This window comes from Fringilla coelebs, assembly GCF_963513975.1.
Source record: "Fringilla coelebs genome assembly, chromosome: 9".
NCBI classification, from domain to species: Eukaryota; Metazoa; Chordata; class Aves; order Passeriformes; family Fringillidae; genus Fringilla; species Fringilla coelebs.
This window is the reverse complement of record NC_140067.1, coordinates 11678055-11700740: the sequence shown is the minus strand read 5'-3', so window position 1 is coordinate 11700740 and position 22686 is coordinate 11678055. Positions and strand designations below refer to the sequence as shown.

At 39.3% G+C, this 22686-nt stretch overlaps 2 protein-coding genes across 4 annotated transcripts in view; one reads left to right on the top strand and one right to left on the bottom strand.

Moving 5' to 3' along the window:
* ZZZ3 (zinc finger ZZ-type containing 3) overlaps positions 1–9517 on the top strand; it is a 57057-nt gene extending 47540 nt beyond the window's left edge. For all 3 annotated transcript variants that reach the window (XM_084211248.1, XM_084211246.1, XM_084211247.1), the window contains exons 10-13: positions 419–571; positions 3364–3498; positions 6039–6139; positions 6510–9517. In XM_084211248.1, coding sequence (XP_084067374.1) covers positions 419–571; positions 3364–3498; positions 6039–6139; positions 6510–6654 — 534 coding nt within the window. In that variant the 3' untranslated portion in view covers positions 6655–9517. The remainder of the gene's footprint in view (positions 1–418; positions 572–3363; positions 3499–6038; positions 6140–6509) is intronic.
* Positions 9518–10885: 1368 nt separating this feature from the next.
* AK5 (adenylate kinase 5) overlaps positions 10886–22686 on the bottom strand; it is a 76936-nt gene continuing 65135 nt past the window's right edge. The window contains exons 12-13 of the mRNA XM_084211134.1: positions 18871–19032; positions 10886–11014 (exon numbers count right to left, since the gene is read on the bottom strand). Coding sequence (XP_084067260.1) covers positions 10907–11014; positions 18871–19032 — 270 coding nt within the window. The 3' untranslated portion in view covers positions 10886–10906. The remainder of the gene's footprint in view (positions 11015–18870; positions 19033–22686) is intronic.

Sequence of the window (22686 nt, the reverse complement as noted above, 5' to 3'; positions counted from 1 at the left end):
TTTCTAAAGCACAAGTACAAGAAGTTGATAAGTGTCAAGCATGGACCTTTTGTCTCTTGGACCTGTGCAAAATTACTTCCGTAGTCTCACACACTGTAGGAAGTTTTTTAATATTTTTGCTCTCTGGTCTTCTATAACAACCTTACTTTATGTTTTACTCTTGCTGTCAGACTCACCTGCTTATGTGGTTGGGGTTTTATGGTAAGGGCTCTTTCTTGCTGCATTTTTACCAAAGTATTGCACTGTTCATTGGATTCCACTTGTTATGGGGGAGAAGAAGTGCAGCTGTGATACAGAGGTATAAGTAATTGGAAACATTATGGAGAAAGAACAAATTCCAGGCAAAGTTTTATCAATGAGGATTATTTAAATAATAGCCAAGGAATGTTTTTAAAAATATACCATTTTTTCACTGTAGTCATCAAGTAGACGGCAACATCCTTTAAATAAACATCTTTTCAAACCTTCAACTTTCATGACATCTCATGAACCTCCAGTTTATATGGATGAAGATGATGACAGATGCAGTTTTCACAGCCATATGGACACTGCAGCAGAAGAGGAAGTATCGGTATGTCATGTTATCAGTCAGAGAATGTCTTGTCACTCTGACCTTGTTTAGTGTTTAATTGATAAGGCATCTTCACCATAAAATATCACCAAGGAAGTATTAAACTGTACTAAGATTCATGAGCCATTTTGAATTATAAATACACCATTACTATAACAGCCTCTGACAGCAAAGAATTTAGACCAAATCAGGAAGGAAGTCTGTAAGTCATAAACAGTTTTATCCTGAAATATCTCGAAGAAGTTCTAGTTGCATATTTTTAGTAAGTGATCTGGTATGAGGTTTGAAAATCATGTAGATGATATAGTTGGGATTCTGGTTAAAGATGTGTTTTAGAAAGGTTACAAGAGCCCTGGTAACATTCACATGCTATTGGCGTCACTGGTTTTTTTAATCTTCTGCTTGCTGAATTAATGATGAATTTTGTAAAATCCACTTCAAAGTGTGAACTAACAGAGTGAACTGGCAATCAACAAAGCATATTTATGTATTCTTAGAGGCAAATTCTAGTAGACATCCTAACCCAGTGAATTGCTGCATCATGGAGTGTACTACTTCCCTAATTTAGCCCATGCAATAATACAACAGAAATTTAGACATATGTTGCTCCCATTTCCATAGAGAATTGTAGAAGGACTAGATCCTACTGCTTGGGAGGTGGGCAAGTTTCACAGCTGCTGTGAATCACTGTGATTCTCCTGTTTTCCTTAGACTGAAGAACCTGACTAGTTAATTCTATTTTTTTTTTGTGTGTGTGTGTGTGAGCCTAGTGACATCTTGTGTGTGAAAACCTCGTTGCATAACACAAATATTGAGGCCACCCACTATCAGTCCATTCATTTTCTTTACTGACTTTTTTACCTGCACTGCATACTCTTCCTTAAGTATTACATTTACTTATCTATTTCCTAGTCTTAAATCCATGCTCATTTTCTGTGTTCTCTCTGTAATGGTCTTCCAGCTCATCCACAGCCATTCCTGATAACTTTGCATATTCCAGTAAGAATCCTAAAAGGCCTGAAAAGCAAAATGCATATTAGAAGAAATGCAGTGCAGCTGGTTTGAGCTAACATGCTTTGGTTCTGTATTGGTTTTAAATACATATTTCCTGATTGTTCTGAACAGTTTCCTGAAACATTTTGGTTTTGCCATGGTGCCCTAACTCATAATTAATGTGGGCACCATAGTAGTGATGATAGTGGTCATGTGCCACACAGTGACATTGTTTTAATTTGGCATAATCTTTTCTTCCTTCACTAGAGTAACATTTCCAGATAGATCCAGTTCTGGCTTTCAATAAGGCAGAAAGACACAGGGGAGCTCAGTTACCAAAAAGATCCCCACAATCAGTACAAAATAATAGCAATTTGGAAGCAAAAAGGGATTGTAAACTATATTCAAAATGAAAGCACAGGATTCTGTTCTAGTTTTAAAAGTCAGATCTCTTAGTGACAGTCACTGTCTTGGAGAAAAATACATTGTGTCATTTAGCAGAAGAAAAGCAGTGTAGCAGGGAAAAAAGGTTTTCTTTGATTTCACAGTGGAATTACCACATGCTTTTCCTGTGTAAAGACAAAAAAATTGCCTGATTATTACCAGTCATAACTATTCCTGAAAAATTATATTTTGGTATAAACGAGTTATTTTCAAGTGAAGACCTCCTATTGCTAACAGAGTTCAATTACTTTTCACTTATGATTTCTTAGTTTTGTGAGTAGTCTATAATAATTCTAGAACACAGCTATTTACTATTCCAGAATGAATTGTCCACACAAGGAGCTATTAAAGCATACTTTATTCAGTATACAGTTATTTTGTGCCAGGCAGTTTTTCTCAGAAAAACTTTGGAGATTTGTGTGGAAGGTGAATCCCTGTTTTTTATATTAAAGAAAATTCACTACACAACTGAATTGTGTCATTTAACCATAACTTTTTCTGATAGTTTGCAGTCTAGTCTTTTATATAGGTTCATAATTGCAATTAAATAATTAATAAGGCCTTTCAGAAATGTAGTAAAGCCTCTTTCCCTCATTTCCTTTAATAAACTTACTAAATAATACAAAATCTTCAGTCTTCACAGATTCATAAAAAGAAATGGAAATTACACATTCAGGCTACATTAGAAGAATTTTAATCACTATCTTGTAGTTGTAGTTGCTTTCCCTACCTGAAGGTTCCTGTCACTGTAGGATGTGAAAACTGCTCTACAACAGGAAAGACTTGTCATCTTTGGAAACAGGTGACATCTACCAAATACACCTGCTACAGTAAAACCATTACCTTGAAATGAGCATCTGAACTAGAATTAGAGCTTCTGTCCTTTCATTGCAGATCCTCAACCTTTGTTGAAGGAATCTGTGTGAGAAAAAACAGAATTTGCATGTCTTTGAAAAAGAGAGAACTATTTGTTGTACCTCTCTGGCAAAGATGTCTGCACTGGCCTGCAGGGAGACAAACTGCTTCAGAATTTATGAAAAATTAGCAGTCTGTTTTTATAAGCTCTTAAGAGACAGTGCAGGGATAAAGGGAGTTGGATAACTGTGAATTTTACTCTTTCAGTCATGGCATGGTGCTTCTCATTGCATTTTATTCTTACCAGTAAAGGTGAGATTTTAATACTGGATATGGGTGTTAGGGTTTTAAAAATATTTTTCTAGTATTTTAGCAAAATGCCATCATTTTCTTGAGCACTATTAATCATACGTAGTGATTTATGGAACAAATTCATGTCTTACTAGTTACTGTGTTCCTGCAGTAAGAATATATTTCTGGCTTGTTTTTACCTTGAACAGGATGAAGAGAGTATTCCAGTAACATATCGAGAGTTACCCGAATACAAAGAACTGTTAGAGTTTAAAAAATTGAAGAAACAGAAACTCCAGCAGATGCATGCAGAAAGTGGGTTTGTGCAGCACGTGGGATTTAAGGTGAGTGCAAGAGATGTTCTTCTCTTACTCAGTGGAATGTAGAAGTTTTCCAAGAGAATGTGGCTTGAATTTTCTGAAAGGATTTCATTGAATATAGCAAGTTTGATTCCTTAGTTCTTGTTCACTGAGTCTGTTTTCCCTCATTTTCTTTAAGAAAAACAGCCCACATAATTCATTCTGGTAGCTCAGCTTTCACTGAATGCTGATGTTATATGGAAATTCATAAACATGCTCTCTTTTTCTCACCACATTATGAAAATACAGCTTGTATTAGAGCCTTGTTAAATCATGATAGAATTCCATTTGACACTACATTCTGTTTTGACAGTGATTATTAATGGTAATTTTCTGATTATGAGTTTGGAGTAATTTTGCCTCCACCTGAGGCCAAAGAAGGGACAGAGATTTTGGATAAGAGTAATAGATTAATAATTTTTTTTTGTTTTGTAGCAACTTCACAATCTCAAGTGATAACTGACAGAAGTTGAAGCAAGGATATAAATGTTTATGTAAAATTAAGAGAAAAACCATTAAGTTAAACTGATGTGTTGTCCAGGCAACAACCATTAATAGGCAGCATGAAAGAAAGGGCACTCTGGAAGTTTTATTTTCTGGTTTGCAAGGGATTTTGTGTCTAATTGTTTACTGTAGCTGTTGGAACAAGTTTTCTAATTTAGTGTTATGGAGATGGATTTATTTTCTAATACCATTTACATAAGAATGCAAGGACAGTTCAAGGTTCATTTCAAATTCACTGTAAAATTAAGACAGCCTCATCAGCTGATACTGACAGATTTAAGTTATTAGACCACCAAGGTGCATCTTATTTTTGTTGGTTTTAGTTGGCATGGTATGTTTGGTGTTTCATTTTGTGGGGATTTTTTAAATAAGCATTTCCTTACCCCCAAAATTTGAAGCTTTAATCAGGCAGACCAGACTTTAACTAACTTTTCTTTCTACATAAAATTTAATCAGGCAGACCAGACTTTAACTAACTTCTCTTTCTACATAAATTGACATTACACAGTGTCAAGCATTTAAAGTTTGAAAGTTTCTTTGCATTTGACTTTGATTGTATTATGCCTTTCAGTAAGCTGAGAAATCAGGTGATTATGGGCTGTTTTCCCTCAGGGAATTCAGTCTGTGGGCTGGACAGACCTCACCTAGTAAGCAGCCATTGAGAGCAGTTTTGGTTCTGCAGAGCCTTTGGCCTCATTTACTACACATTATTCAACCTCTGCTTTGAATATTGAATTATTGAATCCCTTGTGGGCTTTTTATGGCTTTCACTGCTAATATATCTGAGCAATTTGCAAATACTTCTTTTCTTCATTAAAAAATGAAAGGCATAGTGTTATTTCTGTTTCACAGGGCAGAGGGGAGCTGGAGCACAAAAACTAAGGTCAAGGTTTTCCACTGTCTTGGTTCTCAACTTCAGATTATTGGAGCCAGTTTTTCAGTTGTAGCATGATTCTGAACTTGGTACTTTCAAAGAACAGTTCTTGGTATGCTGAGTCCCTCCTCTCTCAGCCCTGGCTCGAAAGCCGTGTGTGGACAGAGGGGGCAGCTGTGGCAGAGCTGTGTGAGGTGTTTGGAACCCTGAGTGCCTTCAGTGGTGGCAGGAGCACTGCTGTGCCAGGGGGTTTCACACATGCTGAGGCAGCCATTCAGGGTCTGATAGATAGAGGATGAGCTATGGGAGCACAGGCTTGTTTCCCACATTCTCTTTTCCTTTTCAGTCCTGTCTCTGCAGCACTCTTTGTAGTTTAGGTTTTTGAAAAGCTCTTCTTGCTTACAAGTCCCATTTTCCTGGTTTCTTTTTTTTGATTGAATACTTCTGCATTTCTGCCCCTTTTCTGTACCACTGAATTTTTCATCTAGTCTTTCATGTTATGTTTTTACTTTGTTTTTTTTTCTCTTCATGCCACATGGGATGCACTTGGGATTAGTTCTTGTTGTCTTGCTCAGTTTTGGTTCCAGAGCTTTGTTGCCTTCTCTGAACATGTTATTCCCCTTCCTTCCTGGCCATCTGGCTTTTAGTTCCAGCCCACCCATGATGTGTTACTGCATTTCCTGAGTTAGAAGGGGCATCAGTGTGCCCTGATCTGCAACCTCCAGCAGCCCAACAAGCTCTGCTGCTCGGGTCTTACTGCTTCCCTCTGCCATGCTGACATTCCATGTGGCTGGGCTTGTGTGAAGCATGCTGTCCTTGAGCTGTGTCACAGCAGTTTTTGGAGCCACCTGAGGATAAGAGTGTCTGCAGGCAGGGCTGGGCTGCTTTTCTCAAGCAGGGTGATGCCAAGGTGGAGCATTTGGGGAGTGGGAAGCAAGGCAAAAGCCTGATGGATCCTCATGGCTCTGGAGGGCCTCTCCTAAAGAATGAGGACTTCTTTATCCACCTGGTGAGGAGAATTCAGCTGCAGGGGCTGGCGGTAGCACAGGGACACACAGAGATTCCCATGGGGTGGATTGGTGTGCGCTGTTATCATGGCAGTGCCTCCAGCTGCTGCTCTCTCAGTGCTCTTCCATCTGCTCCACAGTGTGATAACTGCGGGATTGAACCCATCCAGGGGGTTCGGTGGCACTGCCAAGACTGCCCTCAAGAAATGTCCCTGGATTTCTGTGATTCGTGTTCTGACTGGTGAGCAGCCTGTGCTTCTACTTGCTGTTTGTCATTAGATTGACTCTCTCTGCTGCATAATTGCTATGTAGGGTGGAAATCTTTGCTCCAGCACAGGACACATACCCTGTGTTGGATAAAGTGAAAGATAATTTAGCATCTCTTTATGGGAGATGTATTTTGTAAGCAGATTCTAGATGTCTAATTTTATTTTTTTTTAATACAGTGGACAAATAGATTTGGTATAGTTAAATAGAGGGGGGAATTAGACTTTATGAATGAACTGCTATCCAGTTTGGTTTGAATCTGTTCATATGATCACTGTTTCTGAAAGTTAAATATAAGGAAAGTATTTGACTTTTAAACTGTTATCTTTTTCTTTCCCTTGCAGTCTGCATGAAACAGAGATTCATAAGGAAGATCACCAGTTAGAACCTATTTACAGAGCAGAGACATTTTTAGACAGAGACTACTGCATGTCCCAGGGCACCAGTTACAATTATCTTGACCCAAACTACTTTCCAGCAAATAGATGACATGGGAAGCAGATCTACCAACTTGGGTTTACTATCCTCTTTGAAAAATAACAATGGCACCATTGTTAATTCTGTGCACATTTTGGAAAGACTCTGCTTTCCCTGAAATGTCACTCACAGCATGACAGCTTCCTGGGTGTACTTGTCAAACTACAGCTTTGAGCTGTCATGGTTCTAGATCACTGAACAGCAGCTGAACATTCCTAGTGTGCAGAAGGTTTCACTGGGAGACTTTTCTTTCACCACGTTAGTCACTTTTAGGTGGTGAATCAAAACAAAAGAAACACATACAAAAGGGTGAGCCAGAAATGAGAGCACACATTAAAGATAGAGTAAATTCCAAAGGCTTTGAAGAACTTGGTTATAATGAGATCCAGAGGAGATGAAGTATTTATATAAAAACAGTTTAGTAGCTTGCAGTTTTGTTGTGAAATAGTTTTCAGCACAGTAACTGACTTCTTTAGGCAAGGTTTTAACCAATGACAGTGTTTGCTTCTAGGCTGTACTCTAAAAATACTCACTGTCTCGGCAATGGTTGGCTACGGGCCTGTATTAAATCGGAGCTGCTTAATCATGTTGACCTTCAATTTTTAAATTTTTTTTTAAAACCACAACGAACTCTATTTACCAACAGTGAAGCACTACAGGGGGCAACTGTGGCATTGCTTCCTTAACCAGCTCATGGTGTGTGAATGTTATAAAATTGTCACTCAGATATATTTTTTAAATGTAATGTTATATAAGATGATCATGTGATGTGTACAAAATATGGTGAAAAGTGCCAGTGCTAGTAACTGTGTAAAGTCTCTAATACTCAACATTTACTCCTTTAAAATAAAATACACAGCCTTCTGCCTCTGTATTTGGAGTTGTTAGTGCAACTCATCAAAGAAAACTGCCTAATATAAATCATATATATGGTAATAATTTTTCCTCTTTTGTAGTCTGCACAAGATCCATGAAAGATTGTATTTTTATTACTATTTAAACAGTGATTAAATTTAGCCTGAGCAGTGAGCAAGGGTTCACATGCATTCTTTTATACTGCTGGATTTTGTTGTGCATCATTTAAAACATTTTGTATGTTTCTTCTTATCTGTGTATACAGTATGTTCTTAAATAATGTTCAATTGTCAGGAGAACTGTGAGAAATAAACTATGTGGATACAGTCTGTTTATATATAGAATGCTTGCTGTGACTTCCTTTCTGTGTAGTTCTGACTCTTTAATCAAGATGGAAAGTTTGGACAGGACACTTGGATCGGTCACCCAGCGCCGCCTCTCCGCTCCCGCCCGGGGCTCAGCCCGCTCTGGCCCCGGCAGGATTAGCATTCCAGCTCTCTCCTTCCTCACTCACAGACTTCTTTGTCAGACCACAGAAAATCCAGATTTTAGTAGCCTTGGTACAGTGTATACCATTGTCTGAGAAGCTTTGTAATTATTGTGACATATTTTACTTAATATATTTTTTATTGAAATGTATAGCTTGTGATTCAGAAACACTTGATTATTTTATAACTGTAATAGACTTCCAGTTGCTTTGAAGCTAGAATACTCAGAGCAATTAGCTAGAAAACAAACTAATTTGACTTCAAAAGATGGCAATAGGAAGGATAATTGGCTAGCTGCACCTAGTAACTTTAATTATAAATTGGTCAGTATTTTTGCAGTAACTTTAGGTGTAGCTATTTTTTGCTTCAGAAAAAAGAATGTAGGTATTTAATCTATTTAGAAAGTAATACAGTACAGTTACTAAAACACTGAGCAAGTATCATATGTAAGCATATCTCACGTATCTCATATACTTAGATAAATTTAATAAACCTTAAAAAAACAAAACACAAAACTCACATGATGTATTTTAGTTTTAATTGGAAAAGATACTGCTCTGAGAGGCTTTTAAGACCATAAAAATATGCTTTCCACATCATTCATGGTCTTTATAGGAAACTAGAGTTGGTGAAGGTGTATTATCAGGAAGAGGATCTGTGGTAACATTAATTTCCTGTTTATATCCTGAAAAATTAGGGGAATAAAATAAGAAACCTAAATTAGAGAAAATACTCAGTCATCAGTTTAGGATACTTGGAAAGAACAAAAGATCTCGGTATCCTTGGAACAAGGTTGGAAGCCAAAGGATAATTTCAAGTCTGAATCACTCACGAGTGTCTTGGATAAGTCCTATTTTATTGAATATGTATAAATATTAATGTTTCCCTATGCATGCATATACAGCTATTGCTTCTGCATACATTATGAACGTATGCAAATAGGTATCTAATGCACATAACACCAAATCAAGCATGGGATTTTTTTGGTTTTTTACACAGAAAAGACAGAAGAAGCAGAAATAAAAATTAAACTGAAAGTGTATGGTTAATAATTTTTGTAATTTGATTTTAAAAACCCCAACAAAATAGCAGCTGATTGTTGCCTTTGTTCCCATCCTGCACAAGTGTGAGACCACACTATAACTTCTACTGTAATTAAATATTATAGAAAATGCTCCAGAAAACCTACCCAGATGAATTTGCAACTTTGTGGTAACTGCAGAATGTTCTACTTTTTAAAAGAAGCAGCAGCAGCTGCTGGTGCGTCAGGGCTGGTGTGGCCAGAGCTGCCCTGGGAGCTGCCGTGGTACTGCAGGCACTGCTGCTGCTCAATGGCACTGGCTGCAGCTGGAGAAGCACTTCTAGAGCACCAGAGGTAAAATGTAGGCTATAGAAGGACCCAGGAAAGAAGGAACATCCATGATATGAAGGATAAGAACATACGTAAAACAGACCCTAAAAAATAATTGAATTAGCATCTACAGGGCACATGCTAAGGAAGAAAAGGAAAGAGAAGAAACTGCCCTGATTGGAAAAAGGACATACTCTGTAAGCATGCTGATTTGAGCTATATTTTCAAGTCATGTACTGTGCTTTGAAAAGGATTAAACCCACATATACTGTAACAGAAATCATTACTCCTCATTTTTGTACATGTTTTATTTGTATTATGTCTTCATTACAAGAAAGGTAACTTTAAAAATGCAAATCTGCTGCATAAAGTACACCTTTGACAGTACAAGCAATCATGCAACCCACTTTCACTGTAAATTCATCCAGTAGTTCCAGTAAGAGGATGCAGTTACTTTACAGCAATGTCAAACAAGCTTTTATTTAGCTGTCAGTATTACCAAAGAAACTCCACAATATTTTAGTTAACAGAAATACGATAGCACTTTTACAGACTTTTTTTCAGATTACAGATAAATGGCTTACTAAAGGTGCAAGCAATATGAATCAAATAATCCCTGACATTTTCCTGTATTTTTGGTTTCCCACCCCACCACACCTTCCCAAGTTTTGGCAATGCCAGTACAAGACAACAGATGATGATCTGAACTTTGCATTTGAAATACCTCCAAAGTGAAATTTAGAGATGACATGAGATGTTCTGGCTCATAACCAACTTTACATATGGATTTTAACAGCCATAGCACAAGTGCTGTTAATGTGGATCAGTACTGGATTGCACATTTAACTATACAATACAATAATCATTCTCAGCTCACAAAACTGGGAAGTCAGTTATAAAATCATAACATTCCCAGCAGAAGACAAGACTGTCTCAAAAATGGTGCCTGCTTCCCAATAACGGGTTGGCAGACTTCCACAACATTCAGCTGTATCTTCAATGAATTTTTCTCCTTGCAACAGTGTTCTGGGCATGTGTGAAAAGGTTATTAACTTGTAGCTTGAATAATTCCAGCTCTCTTAGAGCTGCATGTTACAGAGAACACGTTTCAGGCACTAAAGCCCAAGAACAAGCTAAGTGACACCACAAAAACTAATACTGTTAATAAAAAGAAAATTATAATAAATGGGAAATTTGTGTGCAATAACCCTAATGTCAGTCTGCTGGACAGTGACTGGTGTGGGTGGAGAGCTCCCTGCTGGCCAGGCACTGCCCCAATTTCCCGTGGAATGTGTGTGACCATGAAATACAAAACCAGAGCTGCTGCTCACCTTGCTGCTTTTAACCCATGAAGAGCAAACACCCAAGAAAACAAATTACAGTTCTCAGAGCGGGGTTAGCATACAGACCACTTTCTGTTGAGTGTACTTTCAGAACTAAGATTTCATCTAGAGTAACACACCACGTGCACAAATTCCAGATACCTCTCAAAGAAGCAGCTCTGCTTTGACCAGCAAATCATGGCTGTGGGGTGCACGTGGGCAAGGCAGTGTACACACCTTACACACCATTACTGCATTTCTGGTGAAAAAAATGCTGCCTCTTCCTTTTTCAGAAAAGAGTCAATTGTCTTGCAGATTTCCAGGAAACCATCCTCCTGTGTTCCTTCTGCATCAACCTGTGAAGCACAAAAAAACCAATTTTGATTAAGTTACAAAGAATTATCTCAGAATCTAAACACTGCAACAAAAAACTGGTCTAATATAAAATGAAAGTTGTTCTGCTTCATGGTAGAAGCATTCTAATGTAGAGGAGCAGCTTAAGAAACCAGATTACTCATTTAGTTTCCACAGATTTCTGTAAGAAGGTTCTGCAGGCTCAACTGTCTGTAGCAAAGTACATCAATCCAGTGAGGGAGCTTAAAGTACTCATGTTTTAAAGTTGCACCTTTGATGCAGAGCAGTTGCCAAGGGCTCCTTGCCCATCACTCCAACCTGGCGAGGTCCTTCTGAAGGGCTGCACAGCACTCTGCTTTTGGCCACTCCACAGTAACTTAGCAAATCAATGTATTCCAGTGCATTTCTATTTGGAAACTTGGTGAACTGCTTCTGGTTTTATGACATCCTTTGCCCCTAACTTTTATAAGAGCACTGCTTTTGTGGTATAAGAACTCAAATTTCATTGAAGCAGTTTTTTTCTTGAACACCCCAAAGATTCAGTTTTCTGACCAAGCTATTTTTCATTACTGTACTTTACAAAAACAAGATGAATTAACACTCTTGTGCTGAAGATGAGAGAGCTGCATTTCAGCAGAGAGGAATGGCACTTGCAGCCAGTAACACTTGTCTGTGTTCCCTGGAAAACGTGAGGCAGAACTGAGCTGTTCTGAGCAAGGAGTTTCATGTCCATCCCATGCTGTGCCACCTGAGAACTGTCTTCAGCCCTCACAGCAGTGACAGAAGCAGTTTTCACACTGGCTGTGTACTCCACACAGATGCTTCTGCTGATTATTCCTTTTCTCAAATGCCTTCTGAGATATCTGCTCTTTACACAAAAGCAAGATTCTTCTGTGCTTCTCCATGCTTAGTCTTCATGCATGCATGACATGAAGTTTGCACAAGATTAAATGGACCCATGACAACTTTGTGAAAGGATCTTTTTCTGAACTGCTGCATTTTCATCTCAAAGTTGCTGACTAGAAAGCCAGACAATTGTAGTGTTTGAAGGGGACATCCCTGCCCATAATGCTTTCTGTTATCTCTGGTCTGCAGGAGAATTAAAGGAGTTTCATGTTCAAATAAATGTATTTTTAAACAGACCAAGAAATTCTGCTCAGATAGGATGTTGTCTTGCATCCAGCTCCTGTACAGCTGACTGCAGTCCATGTACATCTGAGTGCCTTGGTGCTGAGTCTTGTGTGGGAGTCAGCAGCTGCTCCTTGCAGAGCTCCAGCAGGGACTGCCGGCACTCTCCAGAGCTTGGCTTTCACTCTTGGTGGCGCCCGCAGATGCTGTGAAGTTCGGTCCCAGTTGCTCCTCTGGGAAGTGCTGGCACATCCCACCAGCCAGAGCTCCAGCCCTGGGTGCCCAGCCAGGCCAGCCTTTAGCAGCTGTGCCTGGCTGGGGCTGTCCCCTCCCCTCGGCCAGAGCTCCAGCCCTGGGTGCCCAGCCAGGCCAGCCTTTAGCAGCTGTGCCTGGCTGGGGCTGTCCCCTCGGGCCCCCTGCAAGGGGTGTGTGACAGTGTGAGCTGAGCTGTGCTCAGCGCCCTGGCCACCTCCCAGACCGGCTCCCTTGGCCCCCTCACTGCCCTTCACGCTGCTGCTGCTGCTGCTGCATTTTGTAGAGCTGAGGCAGAGGCAGGCACGTGCTGATGCCTTAGAAAGGCCAGTTCTCCCACAAGGGCTGAATGTCTTCCAGAGGTGTTTAGAAGTGGGGGGTACTTACTAGTGGCAAAGAGAAAACAGGGGTGATGGACTATTCTGAACCACATGTCTGTCTTCTCCAGTTAAAACAAAACCAGCAACTGCTATCTCAGCTGTTATAAAACACCTTGTGTGGCCTGTCTCAACTGCCAAGACAACTCTTTTCATATGGCTATCCCAAGGAAATATACTGCATGCAGGGTGAAGGACAGAGCCATTTCAAAGCTCTCATCTTAATATGTATTATTATTATCTTTTTACTTCATAAATCTGCACTAACTGATCTAATCTTATCAGCACAGCTGATTGCCACTGGCTTTTTGATGACCTCTTTAGAACTGGGACTGCTACTCAGATCAAGATCTAGGGAGTTGTGATGAAGAATTAGTTCTGTAAGCATGGAAACCGCCACCCTTTATGATGGGCTGGTATACTGACTTCCTAACAGCAGCACTAAAATATGGATGGGCATGACAAATCTCAGCCCCAATGCTTCCCATGCTGGCCTCCTAAATAACAAAGGCCCAATTCATAAAACTAACTAAACATTGTGGCACAAAACTAACTTAATGTGCCAATAATTCACATCTAATACTACAGTAATTCAAAAACACTCTCAGCGGCTCCAGAGAAAAAACTGTGTATTTCTCTTCCTCAGATTCTAACAAACCTCATAAATTAGGCCTGTTTTCAAGGCTGACTTCTCATAAAACAAGATCCATATACAGTTTTCCACAGTTTTGAAATGCAGCTATGGCTTTTGGTAACTTCAAATACAGAGAAATTTAATGAGCTCATATGAAAAATTACTGGAGTAACCATCCCTATAGTACAATATTGCTTCTTTTGTCATTAAAATCAACCAATTAAGTTTTCTGTCAACAAATCTACCTTTGTTTTGGGTTTTGAAATTTAGAGCTCTAAACATATACTGCCACTGAGAAGAACCTGACTGTCTGTAGAGAAGATGGCTGAGGACAGACTCTGGAATGAACTCAGTAGATAGAAGCTTCTTAGGGAAGGTCAGTCAAGCTCAGCTGTGTTGTCACTGTCACTAACAGTTATGTCTTTGTCACTAGAGTGTGTTAGAAGAGAGAGTTAGAGACTGTGCAGCACCTGGCTCTCACAGCAATGGGTCAAGCTGTGTAAATCCACTGAAACACACTGCCCCGAGACCTTTTCATATTAGACATGCATTTCCTGCTGTTTTATCCATGATCCCCTGCTAATGCTTCTGATGGATCTTTCTAGATCAGTTTCTCATCTAATGGACCACAAAGCACCAAGGGGGGAACAGAGAATCACTTGTTCCTTTGTTCCCTACATCCTTGTCTATCAGGGTTAATGGGTCTCTGAGAACCTTTCAAAAGATGGAAATAAACCACATAACTGCTCTCACTATTACCATTGATTACCTCTTCTGGAAAGGGGGAGGTCGCCCCTCCCCACACGCACTTAGAATGGCAACAGCAAGGGAAGGCTCACAAGTGGGAGACTGGGAGAGGGTGGATGGTCACATGTTCTTTCATAATGGTTATGGAAAATCCGACTGCAAGTGATTTTAGAAAGAAATAGTAGAACAGCACTGAGAAAAAAAATAATGAAAGGAAATAAGCACAGAAAAAACTAACTCCTGTTGGATTTTGTAGGCTAAGCTTTCATAGCATGTGATCTGAAAGAGTCAAAGTTTTGGGGCACCCTTAATCCTCTGCTCTGCCCTGCTGGGCTTGTTTGTTATACTCATGCCGTTTTCCTCTAACTTTGAATAGGAAACTTGTATGTAAGACACCTACCAGGTGTCTTATGTTAGCTAGGTAGGATGAGGGCTGTCTTGCCTGACTACCAAGGCATTGCTTTTCTCTTTTACTTACTACCCTCCTACATACTGTCACTTCAAAAAAGCTTTAAAGGATGAGTCAGATATTAAAAACAATCTTTTTTTCCCCCTCCCTTTCTTCTCAGTTGAGAGAGAGCCATATATTCAAAGGGATTTACATTTAGCCATGTCAAAACACAAGTAGGTGTCTACTAAATTTTCAGATGCACTTTTCTGTCCAGGTGCCTTGGAACTCACTGAGAAATAGATTTAAAACCAACAGTGTCTACCTGCTTACTGCTACTATAATGCATTTTGTTTCATTTCATTTAATGTCATTTATCTGAAGCACCCAATTCCCGCAGAGCCAGGCAGCTTGCAGGCAGTGTTTTTGAGAGCAGTGCTTTCAGCCCCTGCATCTCCAGTACAGGGTCTTTACTGAAAAGCAGCCACTTGCAGCTCCTTAGATGGGTGTTCTGGAACTGACTACAAAAGAAATTACGGGATATTAAATCACCAAAACATGAATTAAAAAAGAAAAATGTCTAACTTGTTAGTCTCAACTACTTTACCTTCCAAAACACATTTTAGAAACTTAATGCCTCAGCAGAAAAGTGAGGACACTGTCGCCTTTGCCCTTCATTCTTCAGTCAGTTCATCTTCCCTTGCAAATATGTACACAGTTCTTCATCTCAGCAGCATGCTGGAAGGATTGCTGTTCTTTATTCCTGTCAGGTTCACAGGTGTTTCATCTGCACCCACAGCCTTCACCCTCTGTCCATGCATGCCTCAAGCCTCCACTGCTGAGCGGAAACACAAAGAGGTAATCTTGGCCAAAGGGAAATTTCCAACACAGTCCTGATCTTATGTCAGCTTCAACAGGTCACTGTTCTTGTTCAGAGGTCAGCAGAATGGAAAAATGTTCCAGTTCCACATATCATATTAGTTAGTTATGAAGGCACCTATGCACAATCACTCCAGGCTGGGGAAAGTCATAAAATCCTCGAGGATTCAAGTGGGAATGCTGTTACAACCACAAACCTTTGTCTCTACTGTGCAAGTAAAGCAGGGAGAGAATTCCCAGTGAGGGCAGAGGAAGCCAGGTCAGAGCTGAGTTTCTCTGTCTGCACTGTGTTTGTCAGACTCCATCCAACCATGCCTTAAAGCCTGTTCCAAATGGAGTATTTTTTACTCTGTGTTCCAGTGCACAGAGTAAGAAGCTCCTTTGACACTGCACTCTAACCACACCTTGATGTGGTGTGACAGATCAGTTCCTCCTCTGCTGAGTGCACAGCCAACATCTAATTCCCACACCAGACCTTTAGCTGCCATCTGCCCAGGACTGAATTTTACATTTGCATATTTAATCAGCCTGTTTCAGCACTGAAAACCTTTGGAGTGGATAGGACAAGTTAAATACATCCCACTGTTGTCATGTGCTGTTCCCACTCTGTGGGAAATTCCAGTCCTAAATTTAGATTTTAAACTGGAGAAATTAAATTACACCAGTATGCCAACCCCACTGTCTTGTTACACAAGTCTATTTCTGGGTTTTTTTTTTTTTTTCTGTGGCCAGGTGGAGATGGGACCTACAGTCAAGCCCTATAAAACATGATCAGTTATGCAAATAATAGCTAGAATTTAGTGGTCCTTAGCCACACGCTGCAGTAAGCTGGCTAGAAAAGGTTAATGCCAAATCTTTGTGGAAGTTAGCAGGATTTAGACTCCAATATTCCTCTAGAATCTCAACACCCACTCCTCTGCATGCTTAGGAAAGTGCATTGCTGCAATCCCAAGGGACATAAAGCTCACGTGGGCCTTTCACTGAAGAGCTGCTTCTGTTGAAAAACCAAACCTAGGCAGGAATCAAAGACTCTTTAAGGCTCTTGTTCTCTTCCTCTCTTAAACAGCTTCTCTTCAGATGCTTTGGCCATTGCTTATCCTGGGATCACAGACTGATCTGGGTCACCAAACAGCACCTTCAGGAAGGCATCGCTTCCCTAAAGCTACTGGATACCACCAGCTTTGCCTAAGAAAAAGTACACTAGACTCTGATCATAGTTACGTGGAGGTTCATGGATGATTTGAAACAAATCTAGGAATACAGATGAGAATTTATTTTACGGGGTCTTCAAATCAACATTGGTAAATTAATTTAAATGGATAGGAAACACATACACAGTTCTTTCAGAAACAGAGTTATAGAGGCAGCAGCATCTCCATGGCAGCACTAACATCTTCAGCCAGCTTTGGTCAGTGTTGGAGAGTGATAAACTCACTTAGGAATGAACAAATTCCCAGCACTGAAAATATGTGATATTTTAATTAAAATGGGAAAGAAAAATATTAAACTTGTTAGACTGCCTCTAGGTAAAGTCTCAGTCTTCTGTGTGCATGATATTACAAATTAATAAAACCCCAATGACTATTTAAGCCTAGCCTGCAACAACAACAACAACAAAAAAGCAGTCAGAAGTTATCTTTGATCAGAAGTTATTATTGTCAGTTTTTCTGCTTTCCACCTGAATTTCCTTTCATCATTCAGAGAACACCCAGTGGCTGCTAATGTCAATGCTTGGCTGAGTGTAAAATCTGTGGCTATAAATAAGAAACTAACCCCACGCCCTGGGAATTGCAAACTTCCCCTTGACTCTCTACCTTCTTCAATACATGTGGCCTAAACATATTCACCACTAAAACAGTTTTAATGGATGTATATATGGTAAACACCACATTCACCAGAAGCAAGTTCAGACAATGTACAGACACTGCAAGAAAAGTAGTGTAGACACAGTTCAAGCAAAGCACAGGTATTTTCTAACATGCAAACAATGTCAGCTTCCCCAAAACTAATGGTACAAGTACAAATCACATATCCAGCTGTGACCCACAGATTTGGCAGGTTCCTTGAGGAGCTAATGAGCTACCAGCTTTCAAATAAGGACTGCATGTTTTGCCACTACGTAGGGACAGAGCAGGAACTTGCAGCAGAAGCACTAAGGAAGGGCAAAGAAAGTCCATGTCATGTGAAATGAGGCAGACCATGACTGCAAAGTCTGTGTGAAAGTATTAAGTGCAGTTTCACTGTCTTTGGGGCTGTCACTTCCCTGATGCTTCAAAAAGGGAAACACTGTGGTAGGCACAGCTCCCTGGAATAGGATAGTGAGACAGAGAGCTCTGTTTTCCTTGGCATTGTGCTGTGTTGGTGTATTGTGTATTGTACTGAATTCTTAGCACATCCTTGCAATTTTGGCAAGACAGTGTCTCAAAGAAAAAACAAATAAACCACATAATCCTTTGTAAGCCTAAAGATGAAAAGTAAGCAGGAACTTTTTTCTGACACTTAGACTTTGTCTTATGTGCACTTACTGTTGGGGTAAGGAAAGGCCACAAATCAGAACTCTTCCTTTGAGTATCACTTCCTTGAGAACACTTCCTTTGAGCGTCATTTACCCTGTCCTCAGGTCAGGACATTGGTGCATAAATTAGCTGCACATTTCACTTTTGGGAACTTTGCAAAGGAGAAAAGTTTGGGGCAGGGGATTTTCATGTTTGCTACAGCCCCTAGAAAAAATAGATCCCATAATACTTCCAGAAACTATTATTGGATTCTTTCTCTTTTAGGACAAGACAGAGCAGTAGGACTAGATCTTTCTGTAGCTGAACTAAGGGACAGTTTGCCATGACAGAGCAGAGAAACAAAGAAAAAAACCCCAAAATCCTATGTAAATGAGTCTACAGATGTGCCAGCTAAGCGCACTTTTTCTTGCTTCTCTTGAAGTATTGATTATAGAATAAAAAGAATGCTTAAAATATCACATGCTAAGCAAGTGTAAACTGAGGCAATTCACTGAAATTAATATAACTATGTTATTTATTCCAGCAAAAGGCCTGTTTTATTTAAGGATATACACTGTCAGTTTTGAAAATTTTACTAAAGGGCTTTGGATTAACATAATCTTTCATCCTAATTCTGAAAGCCCTTATATAGTAATAAATGCTAATACTTAAAGAAAAGCTCTCTAGAATTTATTTAAATAAGAGATTCTACACAGATGAGTTATTGATTCAGGATATTTTCTCTGAATAAGGATAAATCTGTGGTTTTATTCTTTCAAACTGTACTATGGAACTCAGAAGTTTGCAGAAGTTGCAAACAAACCAGGAAATTGTAAAATGAGAACAACTGAAAAGTGTGGGAACAGTTCATAAATGGTGACATGTCAGTGTTTTCCAAATACTGCTCATATGATTGAAGTAAAAAGCGGTAATATTATTTAAAAGGTCAAGTATGTACCTTGCATAACTGTGTCTTGCTTTCATAGTATGCAATCAGAGGGTTTGATGCTTGGTAGTAGCCTTCAGTTCTGTCCTCAGTGGTTTCAGTGTTGTCAGTGTTCTGACTGCTCATGGTTTCTGCAGAGCAGCCCAGGCAGAGCACAAGCTTTGGTTCCCCAATCTAGAGACAAAGGAAAACAGCAAACATTGAAAGCACTGGCAAAACAGCAAAACAGATTTTGTTTGGATAACACCAAAACAGTCACCAAGGAATTTGTGAGTGAATGGTATTTATCTATGGGGAAATGATGCTTATTAACAACCACCCCTCACTGTGGCAGCACTAAGGGATGCCAGCACTGAGGAGCAAAGCTGTGCTTGCCTTGCTCTACACAGAGTGAGAAAGAGATAGAATCTGACAAATTCTGGCTACTTGGACTGAAGAGTGTCAGTTCATTATTTGCTTGATGCAAACAGTACAGGACTTATGCAATACTTGACTCAGTTATATTTGTAGCCTTTTCTTTGTTCAATATGTGAAAAGGGAGTGGGAAACTTAGTATTTCAAGAAGCAGTAGCAGGAAATGTTCACATAAAAGTGTACCCACTTGAGATGGAAATGAGTAACAACAGGCTCAGGGACACCATCAAATATTCACAGGAATACATCCTGTGAATTACTTTATGTTGCACAGTATTTTATGTCCTTGTTTGCAGTGTACCCACACCATTCCTCCCCATGCTGCAAAGGAAGGATGTGATACATTTCTCTGCATTTTCAAATTGGCAAGTAATTTCCAAATTCTGTGGGAAGCTGGTCATTTAATGCTGTTTGGCTAGTGCCAAACTAGTCATGAGGGAGAGTCTGTCCTTTACTCTAATAAAAATAAATACAGATTTATTTATTTTGATTCTTAGGCCTGGAAAAGGTCATAAATAATTGTCTCTTTCTACATTTGATCATGTATATTGCAGTATATTATGGGAAAAAAAGAAATGGCAAGAAGGAGCAAAATGTTCTATGTGGCATTTCAGGAGAGAGCCAAAAGTTCTAAATACAAATCCTCATCATTCTTTCCCTGAAACACTGAAAAATATGTATGTCATTTAGCATAAATCTTGGAATGCACTGTCATGCACCCTGCTCAGGCACAGTACTCTCTGACACAAGATTTTGTACGAGTAAAACCTGCTGGGCTGAGTCCAAAGCCATAAATTCCACTGTCTCAAGCAAAATAAAGGTGTTACAGGATCAGTGGGGAAAAATATTTTCCATGCAGCTGTGTATTTAATCCTTCAATGACACGTTCAGTCTTTTTCTCATCCCTTCCCTTTCCAGAAGGGATCTGGAAAACACTTTTCAGGAAAAAGTGAGAAATCTTTTGGAAAAAGATGACTGCTCTTCACACTAGTGACAATTACAAAATCATATTTTTACCATGGCTACAGTAAAGAAAGTCTAAATGACTGATATATGGAAATTGTCATTGTTATCTTTGTTGACAGCCCCCAAAGGAAGAAATATTCTAAAGGTAAATATTTCATGTCAGGGCTTCTACATTTGACTGAGGATGTCTGGATTGTGTTGACCTTTCTACTACCCTTAATGACTTTCTAAGAGAAGCTGAAGCCAAGGGATTATGTCAGACAGTTCAATGGCAGGCTTTTATCTACCCATTTTTTCCACACAGAAAACATTAATGCTATTAGCTGTAGCAGCATTGGGTTTGGGGATTAAAAAAGCCAACAAGGCAGTTTTAATAGTGCAAGAGACATAGAGAATTAAAAAAAAAAAAAGATGTGGGCCTAATCAATGATTTAAACAAATGCCCTTTTTGTATAACTGGATTAGGATGGTGAGAAGTTATTTCCTTCCAGTTTTACATGAGGAATTCCATGGTGTGTTCTAAATTGTAATAGAATAAATGGGAAATAATCCCTTCTATCAGCCATACTCATATCATCACCTTACAATGAGGATATGAAGGAGTCTACTGACTGATAGGATCAGATAATACCATCTTGCCTGATACACTCAGCCTGATTTTCTTTTGAAAAATGTACATGGTTTTCTTAGAAGTTTCAGTATTGCCATCTGGAATTCAAACCATTACAGAAATATCTTTCTTCCAAACTAAAACCCACAAAAAGTGAAACTCATGCCCTCATTGGATATTACAGCAATTTTTGCTACTTTTAAAAAAATTATTATTTTCCTGACACAATTTAGTGTAAATAATACATACCAAACAAGTCTAATGTTTTGGGTCTTTACTCTGTCTCACTGGGTACTTCCCACCTGGTGCTGTGGAATATATAATTTAAAAATGTTTTTTTCACTTTGTAGAAAGACTGAGGAGGGAACAGAGTTTTGTGCTTCTATAGAATTATGGCTGGGTAAAAATATAATTGCATCATAGAGGGAAATTTGGTAAAACTGGCTGGAGAATCAGCTGTTTCTACAGAGCTCATTCTGTTTATGAGTCAAGCTCTGAAACATAAGCATTATTCTTGATGTCTTCTAAATAGAACAATTGTCTTTGTTACCAATTATAAAGCTTTTTACATATCATATGGAGATGTAACATTTTTCATCTGTACTTTGCTGCCATTAATTAGTAAGGCCTGATGCGCACCTCTTTTTATTCAGTTATAATTTAAGAACTTCTCATCACCCTTTGGAAAGAACTGCAAAGCATTCTCTCAAAAACGACTCACTGAAGAAAACTTCACAGTTTTTTTCAGCTGAGCAGCTCACAGCCAGCCTCTGGAAAGTGGATACAAGGCACAACAGGGGGGACTTACATTCAAAACAGTCACTTGAAGTCCTTGTCTTTTACTCCAAATGCCAAATGCAGTCCAGGACTATGGGATCTTTTGCTGCTTTCAGGAAATTAAGGAGCCCTGCTTCAGCACAGGATGCATTAGGACTTACTTGCCTGCAATACCTCAGTGCAGGACAGTCCAATCTCTAAATCCCACTTCATACTACAGAGGAGTGTCCACAGGACACCAACATGTATGTCTGCCAGAGAAACAGCACTGCTGAAATAGCTCCTCTTCAGACACAAAATGAGAGAAATCTCCAGCACCTTTTTAATAGTCTAAAGCATTTTATTAAAGGGACTAATAAGTCAACATTTCTGTGAATTACTTCAATGGCAAATCCCATTGCTCATTATTTTGTCTGGCTTCTGATGCCTAAATCTTGATAGGCTTTTATGGTAATCAACAAAATAAATAAAGCAGCTAAAGGCTCAGCGAGGAAACAGGGGATTCATTAAAGTCTTTTTACCTTATAAGCTTGTTTAGGACATTTTTGGAGTGTAACATGATGTAACATATACGAACTATTATCCCTAATTCACCACTTCTTTTCTCCCAAACCCTGGCAGATTCATTCATAGGTTTAGACAGAGTATTTCCTGCAGACTGAGAAATGCACGGCTGAGCCTTCTCACGAGGTCTTAGCACATTCTGAGGAAATCGAGAGCTCTCGGAGCTGCCACGCAGGCACTTGCAGAACGCTCTTTTTATGGCTGTGCCACCTGTTAGTCACCACAAAAATTAGATCTGGGTTTGGCTGTTGCAAGTGACAGCAAGCTTTAGCAGAGAGGGCTTACTGGTAATAAATATTAACTGTGAGGGTACATACTGTTATGATCCTGCATCAGATTTACATGAGAAGTACAGCACTATCCACTAGAATCAGAAAACTGGTCCTTAAATGATGTTTTCCCCAAAATGTGAATTGTTTCTGGTTTACATTAAATTTAGATAAAATCAGCTTCTACTTCTTCTTGTATTCTAGATTCCTTGTAGGTAAGGGCAACAG